The sequence below is a fragment of the Nannobrachium achirus genome, assembly GCF_963921795.1.
Source record: "Nannobrachium achirus genome assembly, chromosome: 13".
NCBI lineage: Eukaryota > Metazoa > Chordata > Actinopteri > Myctophiformes > Myctophidae > Nannobrachium > Nannobrachium achirus.
In genome coordinates, this window is record NC_137833.1 from 15,541,119 (window position 1) to 15,562,163 (window position 21,045).

At 41.0% G+C, this 21,045-nt stretch overlaps 1 protein-coding gene across 1 annotated transcript; it reads left to right on the forward strand.

The window, feature by feature from the left end:
* Window positions 1–979: 979 nt before the first annotated feature.
* On the forward strand, window positions 980–19,345 carry LOC308297173 (high-affinity choline transporter 1-like; the record flags this gene model as incomplete). Its single annotated transcript, XM_080740589.1, has 8 exons — window positions 980–1,163; window positions 2,721–2,834; window positions 7,341–7,496; window positions 11,293–11,441; window positions 12,139–12,282; window positions 13,813–13,966; window positions 18,060–18,277; window positions 18,776–19,345. 8 exons carry the CDS (start codon window positions 980–982, stop codon window positions 19,343–19,345), a joined length of 1,689 nt encoding a protein of 562 aa, XP_080596715.1.
* Between the last annotated feature and the right edge of the window lie 1,700 nt (window positions 19,346–21,045).

Genomic DNA, 21,045 nt, shown 5'->3' on the forward strand with positions numbered 1-21,045 from the left:
TTTACGCGGGTCCATTTGTTCACGCTCAGTGTTAAAGCATAGCCGCCGGCCGGTTCCTCGTGATTAGCAGACGCAGAGGCTTCCATTCCAGCAGCATCTCATTCATTATCCATCCTTAGGTGGCGTATCACCTGTTCCTGTGCTCTGCTGCTACCGCTGCTCCTCCTCCTCCTCTCAGTCTCATCCACAGACCAGATCCAGTGCAGCCTTATGGAATTCAATAGGCCACCATGCATTTTCGGTGACCTAGATTAACAGCTGCACGGGCCGGTGTTAATCTACGGAACATCCGGATTAAAAACAAGAATTCGCCCTTGAGGCCAGCCAAGGACGACCGGGACTGAGAGGAGAACCGTCCCGAGGCAATGGCGCGTCTGTGAACCGGCTATATATAACCCCATCGCTGCGTCGGAAAATGCCTTTTATTCTTGGCTTATGTCAACGGCGGCGGCGGTGACGACCTGCTACTTGCGAATGAAACGGTCTTGTGTTTCACCAACGGGCGCGTCACGTTCAAGCAGAGCATTAATGCCCGGGCCACCGCTAGCACCGGCCGTTTTACAAATCCTGGCTATGCGCCAAACAGAGGAGAGGCTACTGAATTGATTGGTGCACAATTCATTCATCTCATCTGGTAGTCTAGGCTACTGTGCGGCTCCCTGGATTCCGAGGATCCCCCCTGCGAAGACAAATAGGAGGGTGGTCGAAAAGAAAAGGATTGAGTAGCCGAGGTGTGGTCTATTAATCTACTGCCTGCGGGCACAGCCGCAGTCTTTGCTCTCTCTCTGCTCGCAGCAGCGAAGGTTAGTGACTCAGACGACGGAATGCGACAACGTCAACGTGGTGTGTAGTCAGACAGACAGAGAGAGAGAGAGAGAGCATTGCCACACTGTACAGTCAGCCCGCTCACTGCCGCTGAGCTGCCGAGAAGGACATTTCATTCAAGTCAAGAAGAGAGATAAAGGCTTATTCATCCATCATGGCTCTGAACGTCCCGGGAGTGGTGGTGATGTTGCTCTTCTACCTGCTGGTCCTCGGAACCGGCATCTGGGCATCGTTCAAGTCCAAGAGGGAGGCGAAGAAGACCAAGGGCGACGAGACGGAGATGGCTCTGCTGGGCAACCGGGGCATCAGCCTGGTGGTGGGCATTTTTACCATGACCGGTAAGTGGTGGATGGAATGCGTGGTATGGGTATGAATGGAATCGAGGTCGTTTAGGTATATACCGGTTTTGGTTAGAAATACCAGGAGATCATCAGAAAAGCCGGTTATCCACTCACCTATGCCTTTTTCCCGTTATCACGGATCTCTGACATATTACCACTTTTGTGTTGGAGGCTACATAGGCTATTTGTTTAGAAACTACAGACCTTCAATAATCATTCCAAGACAAAGAGACCTATTTTCTCTCACGTTGACGGCAATTAGTGAAGAGAGAGAGCTAGCATGAATCAAGTGATCAACGCGGTATTCATGCTTTTCAACTGCATTTCCTACTTTCTCTTTCCTCTGTGAGTGTCTGTGCACGCTCACGTGTACGCGCAAAACCTTGCGTCCCCATTTGCTAAGCAAATTAAAGTACAGTGCCATCAATCCCATCATACGCGCGCGCGGGCGCGCGCACACACACACACACACACACACACACACACACACACACACACACACACACACACGCACACACACACACACGTACACGTGACTATTAAGTGTCCTGTTTGAAATTCTTGTCCCATTTGACCACACATAGGTCTACCTTTTGGTAAAATGGGATACAGTAGTCTACTTTTTCTTCTTTAAAAGAAGAAGAAAAAATAACGGTATCCATAAAATATGTCTATTAAAAGACTCCATGGAACATTTCATTTTTTTTTTGTTTAGCACCCTTATTATGAGAAAAGTGAAATTCAATATGTCACATGTAGCACTTAACCAGTGATTGGCCTGACCTGACGTCCTTCAAGGTTTTTGCCACACACTTCCTGATTCCTACAGACCAATCAAAGCTATTGTTTTACGTTGGCAGTGTTGCAGCAACAATTCATTTCCAGTGGCTGCTGCTGATATTTAAAGAGCACAGGGCCTCAAGCCCTCAACACTCATTTATAGACCTATATCCTATTTTATCTCATATCCTCCTGGTTCACCTGACATCACCCCAACCCGTGAATGTGCATAAGCCTATTATTAGTTGCTCATTGTATGTGATAGTAGGCTACCACCCATTTGGATTCACCTCTTTATCTTAAACCACTGAGCAGAGATTCATGTAAAATGCAGAGGACAATTGAGATAAATAGGCTACACATAGGCTTAGCCTATAGCATGTTAAAGTCAACATTTGGAAGGTGTTTCTTGTGTTGTTGTTTTCTTAATACGTTACATTATTAATGTTTTTATTATATCTGATTGTATTTTGGCAAATATGAGTGTTAGATAAGAGTGATCGCTATCTCATGCCCAAGCAGGTGCCAACCATTTTTAATCTGCTCATATGGGGTTATGTAAGTTTGCTGTCTCTGTTAGTGTGTTTTGGTATGTGAATGTGACCCTGTGTGTGTGTGTGTGTGTGTGTGTGTGTGTGTGTGTGTGTGTGTGTGTGTGTGTGTGTGTGTGTGTGTGTGTGTGTGTGTGTGTGCGCGTGCGTGCGTGCGTGTGCATGTGCTCGTGTGTGTGTGTGTGTGTGTGTGCGTGTGCGTGTGCATGCGCTCATTTTACAGCTACCTGGGTTGGAGGAGGATTCATAGTTGGCACAACGGAGGCAGTGTACAATCCCTCCATGGGACTGGTCTGGGCAGTCATGCCACTCTCAGCAACCATGTGTTTTATTATTGGTATGGCTCTATTTTTATCTACCTTAACACATATAAATAATTGTTGTTGATTTATTAATATGTTATGTTGGGTGCATTCTTTTCTTTCCCTTTTTAAACTTTCTTGCAAATAAATAAATTAGATTAGAAATACAAATTAAAATAACTTGTGGTCCTATCTCTCTTAAGGGGTAGAAAATAACGAAATAATTTAATCAAAATAAACTAGATTAGAAATCAAATTAAAAATATAGCTGCAAGCAGCGATAAAGTGGCCAAGCCAGAAAAAGTAGGAAACAAAGAAAAAGCAGCAGAAAAAAGCAGCAAAGGCAAGAAAAGTGGGAAAAGAAAAACTAGAAGCAGTGTTCTTCCGAGAACAGGTCTCCGGCAGGTCAGGTAGGTTTCTTTGGCCTCCTGGTGGCTCTATAATTGGCCAAAGTGAAAAGGGTGCCACGCGTTCTTTGGCCTTTCACGGCAATCGGACGCTGCATGCAGGATTTGAGGCATTTTATTCCAAAAATGTGTTTTGCTAAAGTTGACCCGCTGGTGGTGCTATAACAGGCCAATGTGAGAAGGGTGGCATCTGTTCCTTGGCCTAGTGGGAATTTGTGTCCAAAATGTCACACACACAGCAGGCTGCGTTCATGATTTGAGGCATTTTATTCAAAAAGGAGCAATCCTGCAAACTTTGGAATCCAATGTTAGTGAATTAGATAGAATATGATATCAGACAAATCCGTCAAGATTACATCAGAGATACTGTGTACTGATTTGTGTGATTTATGGATAAAATCTGAAGGAGTAATATCCAAGAATGTGTTTTACATACTGTAAGTCGGCCTTCTGGTGGCAGATGTGAAAAATACTTTAACCACTACACTAGACAGCTACAGGTATTATGTCAATCATGTTTGTTTAAAAAAAGAAAAAAGTTCTATGTAGGCTGAGTGTCTTCGATTAAACAATGATTTAATCGCCAAGTGCCACGGTATTTTTATTTTTTTTAGGCTTGGGGTAAAAGTAATCTGAGTATTTCAGAAATGTTCAAGTAACCGTATTTTCTTTGACTCAGAACAGACAAATTACAGCCACGTTCATCAGTGCAATCAATTGCACAACGGCCAGGTGGAGAAGGGCTCGTTTTAAACATGAACATGATCTGGAGTTAGATTAAGATAAATACAGTTTTCGTGAATTTCATAACACTGGCCTCCATAGGGAAACCGGACTTCTCTCGTGGCAGCCCCATAAAGTAAGCTAAGGTTCCCTTATCAAACGTGTCAACATCAAAGAGTTTGACGTGTGCACACACCGTGGGCATCCAGAGTGTTAACATCAACTCAAGCCCAGGTGGGATTTGAACACACAACCTTCAACATATTAGGCGTACGCACTAACCCCTACACTATAGCAGCCACACATAATTGACCAGTCATGTTTACAAAAAAAAGTTCCATGTAATGTACTTGACACTGAATGCCTTTTATTAAACAATTTAATAGCAGAGTGCTATTTAATGATTTTTGTATATTTTGGAGGCTCAGAATAAAAGTAATCTGAGTAAATGTAAGCAAGTGTTTCTGGAATTTTCCTGCAATCTTATTTTCTTTCAAAATTATATAGCGCCCCCCTTTGGCCAATTGGGGTAAGATTGGTTTCAGTGATATTTACACTTACCCTCTACAGTCTACAGTATTTCATCATGAAAATGTGACTTTGCATGTATGTTTTAGAGGCAGAAAAATTATTTCCATAAAACTGCTATATTCATTGAATTATTGAAAAATGTTTCAATTTAAAAATAATCCGATCTGACAGATCTTTAGATATTGTTCCAAAGTTCATGTAAAAAAGATTCCGTGCACGTGATGCGAAAATTCCAGGATAAAAGCGGGTTTAAGCGTTTTACAAACTGCTCAAAATGGCGGAAAATCTAAGGGCGGAGCTTACTTAACAAAGACACAGATGTCTTCCGCTTGAGTCAAGGCACACGTTTAAGCAAGTTGCATGTCTTCAAACGAAACGAGGCATGACTTATGCCCGTTTAAAGTTTGAATTTTCAAATACTACGTATAGCGCCCCCCTTTGGCCAATTGGAATAGGATTGGTTTCAGTGATATTTGGACTAACCCTCTACATCTTTGCCAAATGCCATGAATGTGTGACTTTGCATGTATGATTTAGAGGCAGAAGAATAATTTGCATAAAACTGCAATATTCATTGAATTATTAAAAAATTATATTTCACTTAAAAAATAAATCCGCAGAGACAGATCTTTAGATATTGGTCCAAAGTTCATGTAAAAAAGGTTTTGTGAACATGACGCGAAAATACCAGGAAGAGTTCGATTTTTACTGTTTTTCATATAATTCAAAATGGTGGGAGAACTAAAGATCAGAGGGCAAAAGTCAGAGTGTAAAAGTTGTTCGGCATGAGGACACGCATAAGTGTATACAGGTTTCATGGCTGTACCTGAAACAGAGCATGAGCTATACCTGTTCAAAGTTTGCACTTTCAAAGGCTTCCTACAGCGCCACCCTTTGGCCGATTGTTGCGAGCTTCGTGTTTTAGCCATTTGGCATAGTCCTCTACCATACTGCCGATTTTCGTAAAAAGCGACTGCACGGTCTAGCCACTAGAGAAAAAGTGGCGGAAGAATAATAATAATGAGAAAGTCCAATATCAATGAGTGGCCTTTGCCACTGCGTGGCTTGGCCACTAATAACTTGTGGTCCTATCTCTTAAGGGGTAGAAAATAACAAAATAGTTTTCAAGGACAGAACCTGTGCAGCAAGCTGTGGATTAGACTTCTTCATGAACGAAACATCTCACTCCATGGTAGATCTTTGTCAGACGGTCAATGAAAAAGTACCAGTTCAGTCCTCCCATATACAGACTCGTCACCTACTATATGATGTCACTCCATGAGTGGATGCAGCTGCACTGACAATGGTGCACAAAGGTGCAATCAGTAGTTATTACTGCATGAGGTATACAGGCTATTATTGTACAAAATAGAATATATATATATATATTTGTGTGTGTCTTTTATTTTCTTGGTTCAAAACCTTTGGAGACATGGTTTGTACAATAAATGTGTTTAAGTAATAACTTCTTCTCCTGAGCAATATATCATCAGTGTTCACTCCCCTTCTTGGTATCTTGCCATTGTTTATACCTAGTACCTAGGAGCTACCTCAAAGATGATACACCGTGCTGTAATTCTGTAAAGTGCCGGGCAACTGAACTGGGTTAATGTGGCCTCCGTATGTTGGTACTATGTTCACGCTTTCCTAAAATAGAAACATGGCACCAAAAATGCTAGGGTTAGCACTGTATTCTATTCGCCGGGCATCTGAGTGGGTGAGTATACAGCATTCGCCAGGGTTATCCAATCTTTACATACATGCAAACAGAAACCTGAGTAATTTGACTCTTGTGCAAATGTAACGCAATGGATAAATGAACACTGAGGATTTTATTGTGTACTCTACTGTATGCAAACTGTACAGAGGGGTAATTCTGGAAAAATCTACCAATTTACAAGCGATTTACAATAAGCAGGTAATACATCAATATAATAAGCAAGCAATATAATGCCAATGGCATGACACTAGGCTACTTAAACTAAGGATAGATCTTGCTTTTGGAATGGAATGCTGTACATTTCCCCCCTTGACTTATCGATCAGATGATTAGTTATGAAATATGTTGTTGCCATTGCTCTTATGAATCTTTAAATCATATTTTTTAATCTGAATAAGAAACAACCAAAATGTAAACATAATATGTAGAGTAGCCCCAAAAACCTATAGCTAGATGTGTGCTTTGTTATGTGTCCAGATCACCGGCATGCATTCCAGTTTAATGTGAATGAAAAAAACAGGGTGGTCTCATATTACCTCAATGAATGTTCAGCGGCATGAATGAATGGTACATCTTCACATGTGCCAGGTGGCCCCCCAAGCAAAAGCACAAGTAGATAAACAGGACCATCCACATACAGGAGGCCCTTAATATCAGACACACTGTAGCGGACTGTATACCAAATACTATGGACTGTTGTTAACAGCAGAGCATTTTATCTACAGTGTTTCACCCAAACACAAGCACACACTTACAACATAACCTTGACACGTCTGGACCCTTTGTACAGTATTATCATCAGAGTTCATTTAAAGCGTATGCTACAAATGTACCTTTTACAGTTGCATTTGTACACTCAGTTAAATGAACACCATAGTGTAGCTATTGGCGGGCGATTGGGCTAAAATGGGAATAATTCTTAACACACATTATACAGTATTATTTTACCTAATAAATGTATGCCCTGCTATGTTGCACTGGTATGACTCTAAACTGTAAATGTTGCTATAATAATTTCATTTTCTGTTCTGGGTTTGAAGTGAACTTTGAATGCCATGTGCAAAAAACAAAACAAAAATGCCGGAATGACCAATAAACAGTCCAAATATAACGTATAATAAGCATGTCTCAAATAAGTCTATATCTGCTTTGTGTTTGAGGTGGACTTTTCTTTGCCCAGCCGATGAGAGACAGGAAATACGTCACCATGATGGACCCTTTCCAGATCAAGTATGGAAAAGTACCGACAGCCGCTCTGTCACTGGCCGCACTCGCATCAGAAATTATGTGGGTGGCAGGAACACTTATAGGCTTAGGTAAGGATGTGACTATCAGTAAGCGCAACACAGATTGTATGCGGTTGTGTGTGTTGGCATGGGTTTGTGTGTGTGTATGGGTGTGTGCAGTCCAGCAGTGTTCGGCCTCTGTGTGCTTGCCTGAGTGTGTGAGAGAGAGTGAGAGACAGTGCGTGTGGGCACTACAACTGTATGTGCCTGTCTGTTTTTGTTATATAAAAGTGTGTGGGCATGGGTTTGTACATGTGATGCATCGTATCATATGATATAATACTATGCTTATATGTTGAGCTTTGAGTGTAATGTTACCTTTTGTCTAATCGTATGATTAGTTTGAAATGAAATTCCCCCCGGCTGTAACAAGAACGACTGGATAATATAGGCTTAAACCAGGGTTACACTTCTATGCATGGATGTGATAATCCTTGCTATCATGAAACACCCCTTGCGTGCATGTGTGTCATCTGGCTGCAGTATACTTTATGATATCGGCAGCATGGGCTTGAAGGCGGTTTATCTGTAGAGCACTTATAAACAACATGGCAATTCTAGTGCTTTACACAAAATACAATTACATCTATGAAAGACTTATGAATTATGAATCAATATGAATATGTTGAAATAAAACAGAAAAATATGAGAATAAAATTACAGTGCACAAAAGAAACTCAGTCAACGGCAACATAAAAGTCTTTAGCTTTGATTTAAAAATAACTTCAACTGAGAATTGTTTCTTGGAGTTTGTTCCAGATATGTGGTGCATACAAACTGAATGCTCACTGTTATAGTAGTCAAGTCTACTGAAGATGAAAGTTTTTCCCAAACCAAACATACTTTACATAATCTTTAAGTCGTTAATATATTCAGGGGATAGAAGGCTGACATTGTAAAAGTATGTATCTGGCTCTACTACTACTACTACTTCAAGATGTCTGACTTGGGTTGTAGTTTTTAACCATACTGTATTATAAAGTATCTCTTTATATTATGTCCTAAATATCATGGATTTTTTTTTATTTCAACCCTTTTTCTTACCAGAGACTACCTTCACCTCAGCGGGTTAAATGTAACTTCAGAATGGTGTAGTCTAAAATCACCACCAGAATATATACTGTATTTTTGTACCTGAAATTGCCAACAAATCTTGTAAATTGAAAGCAATTTCAGGTCAAATGTGAAATTCTGTCCGATAAGATGTTGCCAGGCAACAAGTAGGCCTACTGCTATGGAAAGTGGCCAGTTTCCATTTACAGGATTAGGAGAGTTCACCCCTGGTTTTGCTGCGTTTTTCTTTTCTTTTTAGGTAATAGGATTTGGCCTCAACAGTTTCAGTCAGTGAGGTTTACAAGACGTCAGTTTGTGAAGTGTTGTCAGCGTTATTGCGTGGGAGACATAGGCTCTCTTTCCCCTCTCTCCCTCTCTCTTTCTGATTGAGCTCTGGTCTGACATTACACACAACAGACATCTTTGCCTAACAACACTGATTTGTGCGGATTCAGGGATCTCCATGGGACAGACACTCACCCACAGACAACTTCAACTTAAAAGTTGAAGTTGTGGGTGTTGAGAGAGGGAGAGGGAGAGGGAGGAAGTGATGCCTATTTCAACCACGCAATAACCTGGCCAATGCTGGGTACCGAAACCTGAACACTCTGATTGATGTGTTGCAATGTTTTTGGTGGAGAAAATCTGTGGGAAATCTTGAAAATCCAATGTTTACTGACAGTAGTGAGCAAAGGAAATTCCTTGTATGAACGTAACCCATGCATACATTAAGCAATACAGTGCTTTCTATTCCTGATCAATAACCTAAAATCTTGTATTGTACTCAGATCAACAATTAAAAAAAAAACTAATAAAAAACGAGTAACTTAACATACAGTATTTCTGCATAGTATAGCTAGCATCTACCAAGAAGACAAAATAGACGATATAAAGAATGAAGAGAGCTGGGGGTGAGGTGGAGTCTGAAGGTTAGTTTTCAGACTGCGGCGGAAAATGGGGATGGGGGGGAGTGAGTCTGCAGTTCTGACAGAGAGGGGAGGTCAAATCTATCATTAGAAATAAACTACTCTGACCTAAAAGCAGGCATAATTTAGATGATTTTCAGGACAAGAAGGAGTACCTGCAGTCAATAAAACAATGTAACATTTCTAACTAGAAAACATGTCCAACAGCATAATGCCCTTAACAAACAGGGCATAATGCCCTTAACAAACTGGGCATAATGCCCATGCCCCCTTAACAACCCTGACTTATTCAAGGCAATTTCAATGACAGTCATTGAGGGAAGACGGAACGATACTAATTTCCTCTCATTAACCAAAGTACATTTCCCCTGCAGGTACAAGGATTTGGGCCATGTGAGCGCTAAACAATGCTCCCAAGGGAAATTTTATAACATCTCCTGTAATATACAGCATCAGAGTGAAATAGAAATACAGATAATCAAAATGACCAAATTATCAGTTAAGTCTCATTTTGAGACTGTTGCCTCCCACAATTTTCAAATGCTTCCGTCATACAGTCTGGGGCACGGAAGCTCCGATCTTTTGTTTTCGTCTTTTTTTCGTCTTCTGCTTAGCAGAAATGGAAATAAAGAAAATAAATGTAAAGACATTTTAAATTACTTCCATTACTCGGATTTTGGGAGGTATAGTTCCAGACTCTAGCATTCAGATATTGTGTTATAGTTGTCTGGCTACGCGAGACTAAGTCTCTGTACCTGTTCCATTAAGCCCAATTTATTCTGTCTGAGCCAATCTGTAGATCATGGCTCATAGCTCTGTATTTGAGCCCTGAGCCTTGAGTCATGATCCATGAGCCACAGCTTGGTTCCCAGAGTATGAATTAGGATTTACTACTGCCCAGTGGTGACATAACCGTTAACATACTGAACAGCACATAACTCAAGAGCTTAACAGCCTTCGAACTGAAAGTTCAGACACTGAACTATTTCATTTGATTAATTCATTCAATAACCAACCTTTGAAACTAGCTGTGGCTTTGTTGGAAACAAGGAAGCAAGCATGTCCATCACGCCATCAGGCAGCGTAATGTACCGCAGTCCTTATTATTAGAAAAGATAAATGACTCACTGATGTCTCGTAATCCTCACTGACTGAAACTCTTGAAGCTTGGGCCCCAAATCCTATTACCTTTTAGAAAAGAAAAGAAAAACACAGCAAGACCAGGACTTATAATCCTCCAAATGAAAACTAGACACTTTCCGTAACAGTAGGCCTACTTGTTGTCTGGCAACATCAGGAAGAATTTGGGAACATTTGAGACCTCACAGAATTCTTTTGAAGCTTCATTGACCTTTTCAGGTAGAAGATATATACAGTACAACATATCTTATGGTGGTCCAAGGTTACAGTCAAACCCACACAAGTTATTTTAAGTGTAAAACAATCCTCTGGGATATTGATTGAATATTATTGACAAATTAAAAAGACGCCAAATAAATGTTACACAAAGAAGCCCTTGGCTTGTTTCCATTGTGGTCCAGTGGTCCAATTTCCATTGTCGTCCATTAAACATTGAACCCTCAACTGGACAAGACAGCAGTACAACAGACAACCATACAAGAGAAAAAATACAAAATATACAGTTTGAAGCAATTCATGATCATAAGATAGGATAGACGTTATTGTCCCGTGGGAAAATTGCTGTTACAAAACAAAAGCATTGTACAGTGCATACTGTACATGCAGGTAACATGTGTATGACTCATCGCAATTCGTTCTGGATCATATCATCAGTGTCCCAACCTTCACATGTCAACCTCAATGTGGATTGTGTGGTTTTTCCCTAGGTGTCACCATGAGTGTGATCCTGGACTTGCCGTATACTGTAAGCATCTGGATTTCTGCGGCGGTGGCCATTACCTACACCCTGATGGGAGGTCTTTACTCTGTGGCTTATACAGACATCATACAACTCATCCTCATCTTCATCAGCCTGGTGAGTACATTCACCTCCTGGTTCCTGCTTAATTCCCCAGATCAGGGCTTGTTGTTTTGGTGCGTGCGAGTGTTTGAGCTTTACCAGAGAGACCAGAGGCCTGTCGCAATTATTAAATGATCGCCTGTACACAATTATTTGAGATAATCACATTGCTTTTGCATAATCATCAATCATCATAAATATTTTCCATGTTGAAAAATCGTCTATTTCCACTATTAAGACTCTTTTCTATTTTGTATTGAGCTATTTGTCACATCTACCCTGTGGATTTTTTGTTTACAAAGCCTAAAAGCCAATCAAACAAATGTAATTTGTATGTTCCAATGTTCAATACCATAAACACAATGAAATTATTAATCGTAATTATTTGTGAGACAATTAACCCTAATTACCATAGCTTAACCACATGACCAGCCTCCCTCTTGTGGGCATGTCAATGTCATACGAGGTGAACGTCGAGATACCGGTATATTAGGCAAACTTTGGGGCGAAAATAGCTCACAATGTGTCACAACACAACACAACACGTGAGCTTATAGATCTGCTATTGTTGCCCTTGATATATGACGAAGTATACGTATAGGGTTCAAGTGGGAAAGTATTAACAGCTAACTAGGAAGACTTTATTTTAGGAGGGATGAAATCTAATATTTTACACTTCATCAGTGGACTCAATGCCTTTCTTTCTATGCAGTGGCTGTGTGTCCCCTATACCCTCATGGCACCTGGCACTTCTGACATCACCAAGACAGCTGTCAACTACACATTCCAGCCTCCCTGGATTGGTTCTGTGCCGGCAGACAGAGCATGGAAATGGATTGATGACTTTTTACTGCTGGTAAGGTAATAGAAACAGCATGGTGTTCACTGCCTAGCCGTGCCCCTGGCTGCATGCATGTAAACAGTAAACACACATGCTGTTTCACAGCAACTTCCTACGTCACATGCATACAGTTGCACATACACTACGTCCAGACCTGTGCAGTGCCCATTACAAATGCAGTCTGCTGCTCTTGGCCACTGGGATGTCCATTGTAACATTGCCTTGCTAATGGGCAGTATTTGTTGTGGGAGAAAAAGAGTTGCGTCTTCACTTAAGCCTCTCATATTCAAACTAGTTAACCTCTAGCCCAGGGTTGGGCAGCCATGCCAGAGAGGCTTTTTGGTCGATCAAGTAGCAATTTGAAAACCCAGACCAAAACATCCATTGATATCACACTCAGGTTTGCTGGCTGCATGAAATTCTAACCCCAAAAGATTATATCAGGGGAGCGGTGCAGCGCAAATTAACACAGGAACGGCCCTGGCATCGTATGAATGGTCCAGGGGTGTAACCTGTTTTGTGCTTGTCTACTACTTTTTAACCGCAGCTAACGGGATGAGACAAGACAGACAACATTATTGAGAATGAGTTCCTGGAGAGTCGCCATAAGACAAAAGATGTCTCATCAGCAGCACAACAATGACCAGGAAAGGAAACTTCGAAAGGACCGCAAATCATTTGACATTTTTCCAGCTGACAGTTGAGAAAAGGCGGAAGGAACTTAGATTAAGTGCTGACATCAGTATTTTCCCATAATCTCTTGCGTCATTGTTTGTACGTATTCATATATGTTCGTGTTATTCTAATTACCAGCCTATAAGAAGACATACTGTCGCTGCAGTGGTGGTTTTCACTGTGGTAGATCACACCAGCCTTGGAAAACGGCTAACCTAAAAAGGTTGCACTTCTGCAGTAGACCAGTTCGTTAACCTTTAGTTTGACAAGGGCTGGCAAACACATCTCATAGGGAAACAACTATTCCCATGTATGGACACACGGTAAGTAAGTCAGTAGCCTTGGGAACCAACCTATCTCCTGTTTCTGTAGCGTGAGGCAGCTTGATGTACTGTACAAGAACCCCCCCTGGACATGACGCTAGTATGTTGCAGGGATTTATCCCTAATCCAACCCTTGATACCAAGGGCCAAGCAGAGAGGCATACCATTTTTATAGTCTTTGGTATGACTCGACCAGGGATTGAACCCGACCTCTCCATCTCAGGGCGGACACTCTAACCACAAGGCCACTGAGCTGGCAGGCACACACAGTGCATTAAATATATCCAGCTCTGCTTCACCTACAGTAATTACTACTGTTCATAAAGGCCAGTTGTCAGGGATTTAGGAAAATAAGCCTTAGTTTTGGATGGCATCCATGTTGTGTTGAAATACTCATATTAACTCACAGACAGGGGTCTTGGGTCATACAGTATAACTTGCTCAATCTCCACATAACATTAATCCGCAACTAATAAAATGTGATTTACAGACTAGTCTTGTTCTCCAACACCAGCCTTACTCTTGCTCCCTGCTCTTCTCCTCTCAGGGTTTAGGGAACCTGGGTCTTCAGAACTTCCACCAGAGGACCTTGTCTGCCTCGTCCTCATCTACAGCCAAGATCACCTGCTTTGCTGCGGCCATCATTGTCCCTACCTTTGGAATCCCCCCCATACTGCTGGGGGCAGCTGCTGCATCAACAGGTGCTAGATAACGGGCTCATGCATTTTGCAATACAATACTACACTGTACTATTGTTTATTGGACAACAGCAGCTATTCTTCCTAGTTAGTAGACTACTGCACTGCTTTACTTATTGAATGGAATAGAAGTACTCTACCACATAATAATACAGGTATCCATAGTATAGAGCAGTGGTTTTCAACCTTTTGCGATCTCAGTGACTTTTGGAGTTGAGATACTGTATTGACAATTGGTGTTGCTTTGATAATTTAACCTATTTTTAAACTTCTCTTACAAGATGCCTGCTGATTTTCATGATTGTCATATAACTTTAATATTGGGCTCTAATGAAAACTCTGCCCATACTGATTTGAGTTATGGACGGTAAAACTACAAATAGGTACACATAGGTAATCTCAGATCTCAAAAGGTCAACATCGACATAATGACAGGCAAAACAACAGGAGCCAATCAAACATATAATTTTCCAAATGTCTGTCTGTCTGTCTGAGTGAGTGTCTGTCACAGCGTTTCTCCTCAGTGGCTGGAGCAATTGATCTGAAATCGCATCACCATTAGCATATGAACACACCTAACATAACTGTGAAGCCCGTTTGTCACTTTCACAAATCATATGCTGTATATTAGCATTTTTATGGTGTATCTATATCTATTCTGCATCTAGCTTGAGGCATATCTATTCTGCATCTAGCATGAGGCAACATGTTTAACCAGCTCTGTGTGTGTGTGTGTGTGTGTGTGTGTGTGTGTGTGCAGGCGGGCGGGGGGGGGGGGGGGGGGTCTGTTGTCTGGCCCTGTTACAGATTTTGTCCAAAAAAAAAAAAAAATTACTTTCCATCCCTCATATACTGTGTGCACAGTGCACATCCCATAACCCACACACTGCACATCATTTCAGAGCTCATATCTTTGAACGGGTAAGGACTAGTTGAAAAGAAAGCAGATGAAGGGCCTATTGCGAGGGTCACCAAGAAGAAAGAAATATCTGCACAGCTGAAGCAAAAGTATGCGGAGCTCACAAAGGTCCGCCAGCACAGATGCCCACTGGTAGCACAAGAGTTGACCCCCCCAGCTTGTCCCAGGATAGATCCACCAGTAAACGGCTCCATATAGCCAGGGGTGTCGCACCAAATCCTGGGCCCTGGGTACAAGGATTCACTGCGGGCCCCCCATGAATGTTCTTCAATGGGGGAGGGGGTTTAACCCATTTAGACTGGGAACGCATTATTACGCATTATTTTGTGCTTTAACTATAGCAGATATACAAGCTCACAGATATACAAGCTGCCACGCTGCGAGCTTGTAGATCTGCTATTTTTGAGAAATCGTGAAAGTCTTTGAATAATTATTTCAAATCCTTCTGTTTATGTCAGTGGTGCTCAAACTTTTTAATGTGAAGGACCCCCAGAATTATATGTATTTGGCCACGGAGACCTCCATCTCAAAATATTTAGTTCCAGGGACCCCCCCCCCCAGAATCAAAATTTGAGTTACAAAAGTCAAAGATTTGCACACATTTTCACGACTTTTCAAAACTACCAGATCTACAAGTTCGCAGCGGCTCGGTGCCGCACTGTGAGCTTGGATATCTGCTATTTTTCAATAGCTAAAGTATAAAACAATTAAGGCCCCTCCACCTTGGGCCCAAGTAACTCAGTCCCACTCCCCCCTGGTGACGCCCCTGAACATAGCTCCATATACTGTAGCTTACTCACTAGGAGGCCTCTTTAAAAGGAGGGGGAAACAAAATGACCCTAGGCTACGGTAGGCCTATATAGCTTTTGTATTGAATGAGAATGGGCTGTTAAGAAACTGTGGTGGGTGGGAGTTGTAACCTAAATGACTGAATGATATAGGCACAAAAAGGGCCTTTGAAGTTAATGTGTGCATGCGCCTCCTGGATGTGGAAAGGTCAAACTACATTACTTTTTTTTCCAGTTCCATTACAACTTACTAGACTAGAGCATCCCTCAGCCTTTGGTTATGGTTGGGACCTCGTGAATGGGAGGCGCTGACCAGTGCGTCACACCCCTCCCCCCCTTGCCCCAGCAGCTGGGCCTCGTGACTGTTCTGTTTTTTTTTTTTTTTTTTTGATTGACCGAATATTTTATTGACATTTTAAAAGTATGTCAAAAAAGACAAATGGATTATCACAAAAAAGCCATAGGCTTATTTCCATATAATGAGATGAGAGTAGTAGTGGTGATGATGAGAGAAGTGAGTGTGGAGAATCAACACATTCAGATGAAGAGTATAGAGGTCCAAGGGGATCTTTATCATTACGTCTTGTGTACAGTCAGGTACATATGAGTAAAACTCATTTTTTGATCAAACATTGCAGCATTAAACAGTAAATAATTACAAATACCGAAACAAAAAGTAACATTTACAGTAGATGTATTAGCAAACTCACCAACTAACTGCCTAACTAATTAAATGCCTTGCTATATAACTTTAGTTACATAGTGTTTTACAAATGTATGCTTGTTTTCCAATAAATATGAATCAATTACATTTTATTAATTCAGAATAGTCTCTCAACATGAGCAGAGCTTTCATTAGAGTCTTGTTTGAAAGCTCTGATAGAACATTGAAAAATGTACTTTCAGAGCAGGAAATCAGTGGAAAATAATAGATAAAATAACAATTTACTGTACAAAGCTGATGGTAACCATTTTGGATTTGCCTCACAGTTTTTACCCACATATTCACGAGGGGCACTGACCTAGCCTAAACCAACCTCCTCGGAAATCTACATTTCATTTGCTTGAAAGCAAATGAAATGTAGATTTCTGGAGGAGGCTGGTTTACGAGGCTAGCACTGACCCAACTATGTTAACACAAAATCCCACAGCACTCCTGGACTTGTCTGTGCCCCCTGCAGTTTACAGTTTAGGCATTTAGCAGACGCTTTTAATCCAAAGCGACTTACAATAAGCAGGTAATACATCACTATAATAAGCAAGATAATATGTCAGTACATCAACAACATTATAACAAATGCATATGAATATCAATCTAAAAAACAAAAAAAACAATAACATAGGTAGACCATGCACCTAATCTGTAATAAATGTTTCTAAAACCTAAAAAAAAAAAGCTAACTAGCTTCATGTATGGTCAATGAGTGTTACAGTAGTGCTATGGGTTTAGGTGGAGTCTGAAGAGGTGCGTCCTCAGTCCACGGTGGAAGCTAGGGAGTGAGTCTGTAGTTCTAAGTGCGACAGGAAGATTATTCCACAGTTTGGGGGCCAGGAGGGCAAATTGCACACCGTTTGAGGACCAGTTGTATAGATGACATTAAAATGAAAGTAATATTACACATGCAATGTATCATTTCTAATTCAGACAAATCTTGACTACTTTCAAAGCTTTTGCGAGGCACTGTATATTGTAGAAGAATTCTGTGTCAATCAGGATGTTGAGGCTGTACTGTATATAGAAGTTTATTACAAGAGCTTGTGGGAGAAGTACTGTACATTAAGCACATCAGTCTGCAGTCAAGTAGTTCTCTAGTCTGGAGAACACACAGATCAGAACATAGACACTTATACACAAAGATAAGATGGGGGAGTCAGGGAGACATTTGTTTTGAGTACAGCTTGATCCTCCTTGGTCTTTATCTCAGTATTACTACTCTTCCCTACAAAGCCAAAGTACAGTAACTACGAACATTGGTGCATTGGTGATTCAATGTTTGGGGGGTTGCTTATCTAGAGACGTCACATGCACGTCGCTCAACACCTATACAGTTCTAACACTATACTATACTAATTCAACATTGACTACAAACAGACAGACATTTGACTGAAAAATGGTTTTAAAAGTGTTTCAATCGGCATTTAAGTGATATTACACTGATTGTACATCTGTTCTTGAGGTAATTGTTTATCCCCAAAATCACAAAGGCTATTTTGACCTTAGGGATACACAAATAAGTCGGTGTCCAAAAACATAGTTACTGCACTTTGGCTTGCAGAAAACTGCCTAACCCTCTATCATGACGTCTGCCTGTACAGTACAGTATATCTCTTGTCTACTACATACTGAATGTCTCTGCTTGTCTCCACTGTCTCTCTTTCTCTCTCTCAGACTGGAACCTGACCTCGTATGGTTTGCCATCTCCATTTGAGCGCAATGAGACGGGTCTAATCCTGCCCATCACCCTGCAGTACCTCACCCCACCCATCGTCTCCATAATCGGCATTGGAGCTGTGGCCGCTGCCGTGATGTCATCCACAGACTCCGCCCTGTTGTCTGCAGCCTCCATCTTCACCGCCAACATCTACAGGAACATTCTGAGGACGCAGGTGAGAGCAATGTATAGACTGATCATATGGTGTGACACAAGAAAGTAAGAGTTACTTTGACCACATAACTGGTGGGATTTGAACTCTCCTTCCTCAGCTCCAGAGGCTGAATGGGTAAGCCACTGGGTTTTACATTTAGGTGAAAACACAAGTGAGTTTTTATATTTTAAACTACACCAATAATCAGTTATGATAAAGATGTCTTTATTTGAATTGATATAAATATGAGTTTTCGTTTACTGAGAAATCTAAATAACAATCATTGTTTGATTTGAGTAACATACAAGTAATTTAATAGGCCTAAATAGTTTAACTCAGATTTGAATTTCCATCATGGATCAAAGACTGTATGAGCAACCTAGTTCAAATCATTGATTGCAAACCATTATCACATGCTGGTCTGTATTTCTCAGACCATTTAGCCTTAACCTCGCTTTCGGTGTGTGTCTCTCTCTCTCTCTGGATCTTTTTTTTAACTTGGACCTCGTTTCAATCCAGGCATCACAGAAAGAGATCGCATGGGTTATCCGTATCTCCGTGGTAGTAGTGGGGCTGGCCGGGACATTCCTCACCTTCCTGGACAACAGCGTCCTGATGATCTGGATGCTCCGATCGGACCTCACCTACACCCTCATGCTCCCGCAGCTCGTCTGTGTCCTGTTCATCGAAATCTCCAATGGCTACGGGGCCGTCCTGGGCTGTTTCACAGGTGTGCTCTTGAGAGTGCTCTGTGGAGAGCCATCGATAGGGCTGCCGCCTGTCATCCGCTTCCCAGGATGCATCCTGGTGGACGGCGTTTATGTCCAACGTTCTCCAATCAGGACCATCTGCATGGTCAGCACCATTATCGCCATTGTGTTGTATTCCTACTTGGCGTCGCTACTGTTCAACAAAGGGCTGCTTCCTGAGATGTGGGACGTGTTCGGAGTGAAATCCCACAGGCTGTCTCACCAAAACCTCACCGCCGACACACCAGCGCGTGCCAAAGGGGACGATGACGAGAACTTTAAAGCGGTGAATGAGATTGAGCAAGTCTCGCAGCCGATGTTAGATTCAACGTCATGTTAGCGATAAATACCGTACTGTAAACAAAAAATTTAAGCACTTTAAATTTTTTGCCTTATTTATATAGGAGAGTAGAGAGACACAGGTCTCCTGTGGGAATTGAATCGGGGATGTTGTGATTATTGCGCACCGTTCGGTCATCTACCGATGTGCCCAATCTATTTTGTATTCTTTATGGACAGTTGGTTCATGTCGTCATGAAATGCTTTTACATTTTTTATGTAGTTTTGTATCTGACATCAATATAGAAAATTAATTAACATCACCAAAAATGATTTGGCAATTATGCTTTCCATGTTTCCTATGGTATTTGACAGTAATAGCTTTGAGTATTGTTTTCATTTTTCATACTACATCAGTCCATCTTCAAGTTCTATTTTTTGATATACTTTGAATGCTTTCTTTGGATTATTTGGATATTAAAGATGAAAAAAACGTTTTAATTGCTAGGACTACACTTTCAGCTTTATTTGAAAGTTAGGCTAAATCATATAGGTTTGTTTTTTGTTTTTCCTTTTTTGATACATCTTGCTGTGGGGATTTATTATGGAATGATAAACCAATAACACTCGTAGTTACTGTATGTAAGTAGTCCAATAATGGACTATCTCTCAAGGTTCATGATTGATGGTTGTACTATTCACTCAGGGAAAGCCTATCAATCAAATGCAATTAAAAGAAGGCATATACAGTAAATAACACAAGAGAATACAATATTTTCTGTGCGTTAACTCAACAGATAATGTTCTGTTTCAAAGGTAGCAGGAAAAAAAAGCAAAGGCCATTGTGTGGTCTGCTATTGTATTGCTGAGCTATGCAACCTGTGAAGAAGATATAGCGCTATAGTCTTTACTGTATGCTTTCATTCTCCAGAATCCCTTTCACAAAGCAGACATAAAGAACTCCAAAGCTGGTATTTTGAAATGATGGAAATTCTAATGGCATGCAGTTACTGTATGTATTGTTCCTCCATAGGGAGTCTTACATAAAAGACCTACAGTAGATATCGGATATGCGCCTCTGTGTCTGTAGAAATATATCTAATCTGTCTTTGTGCGTTATATCTGTCTATCTCTAGCTATCAATCCATCTGTAGAAGATGTCTGTGTACTTGTGTGTGTGTTTATCTATTCATATGTCTGTCTGTCTAGATCCATCCCTTTGTCTATCTGCAGAAATATATATGTCTCTGTCTTTGCGTGTTTATCTCAATATCTCAAGTTAAATTGACACAAACGCAAGTAAAAACAGGATTTACACCCCTCTTCATTTATTTTCTAGTTAATGTGTTAAAAATCTGAATTAGAATTGCAACTATAATCAGGATCTGCTCTGTGCCATGGTTCTTCAATTTCCTGTACAATTCAACACTGTACATGTTTTTTGGAGCGAGTGCATTTTGTATTCTCCCCAATTAATATGGTGCATTTCACAAATGGACGGATCTCATTCTGTAATGTTTGGATGTCCATGGGACAACAAGGATGGAGGCAGGGGACATTTTATGCATCTCAGAAACAGATACACAGATACTGGATTAACGCTCCCCTGTGGTCTGCAAGACTTCAACCACAACTGGTCCTAAGCAGCCATATTCTCTCCTTTTCACTGTCATGGCATCAAGTACTGTGTGAATGAATTAACTTATTCTACCTCCTTGCTGCTTGACTCTTTCCAGAAGAAAAGAAAGGAAATGACATTTT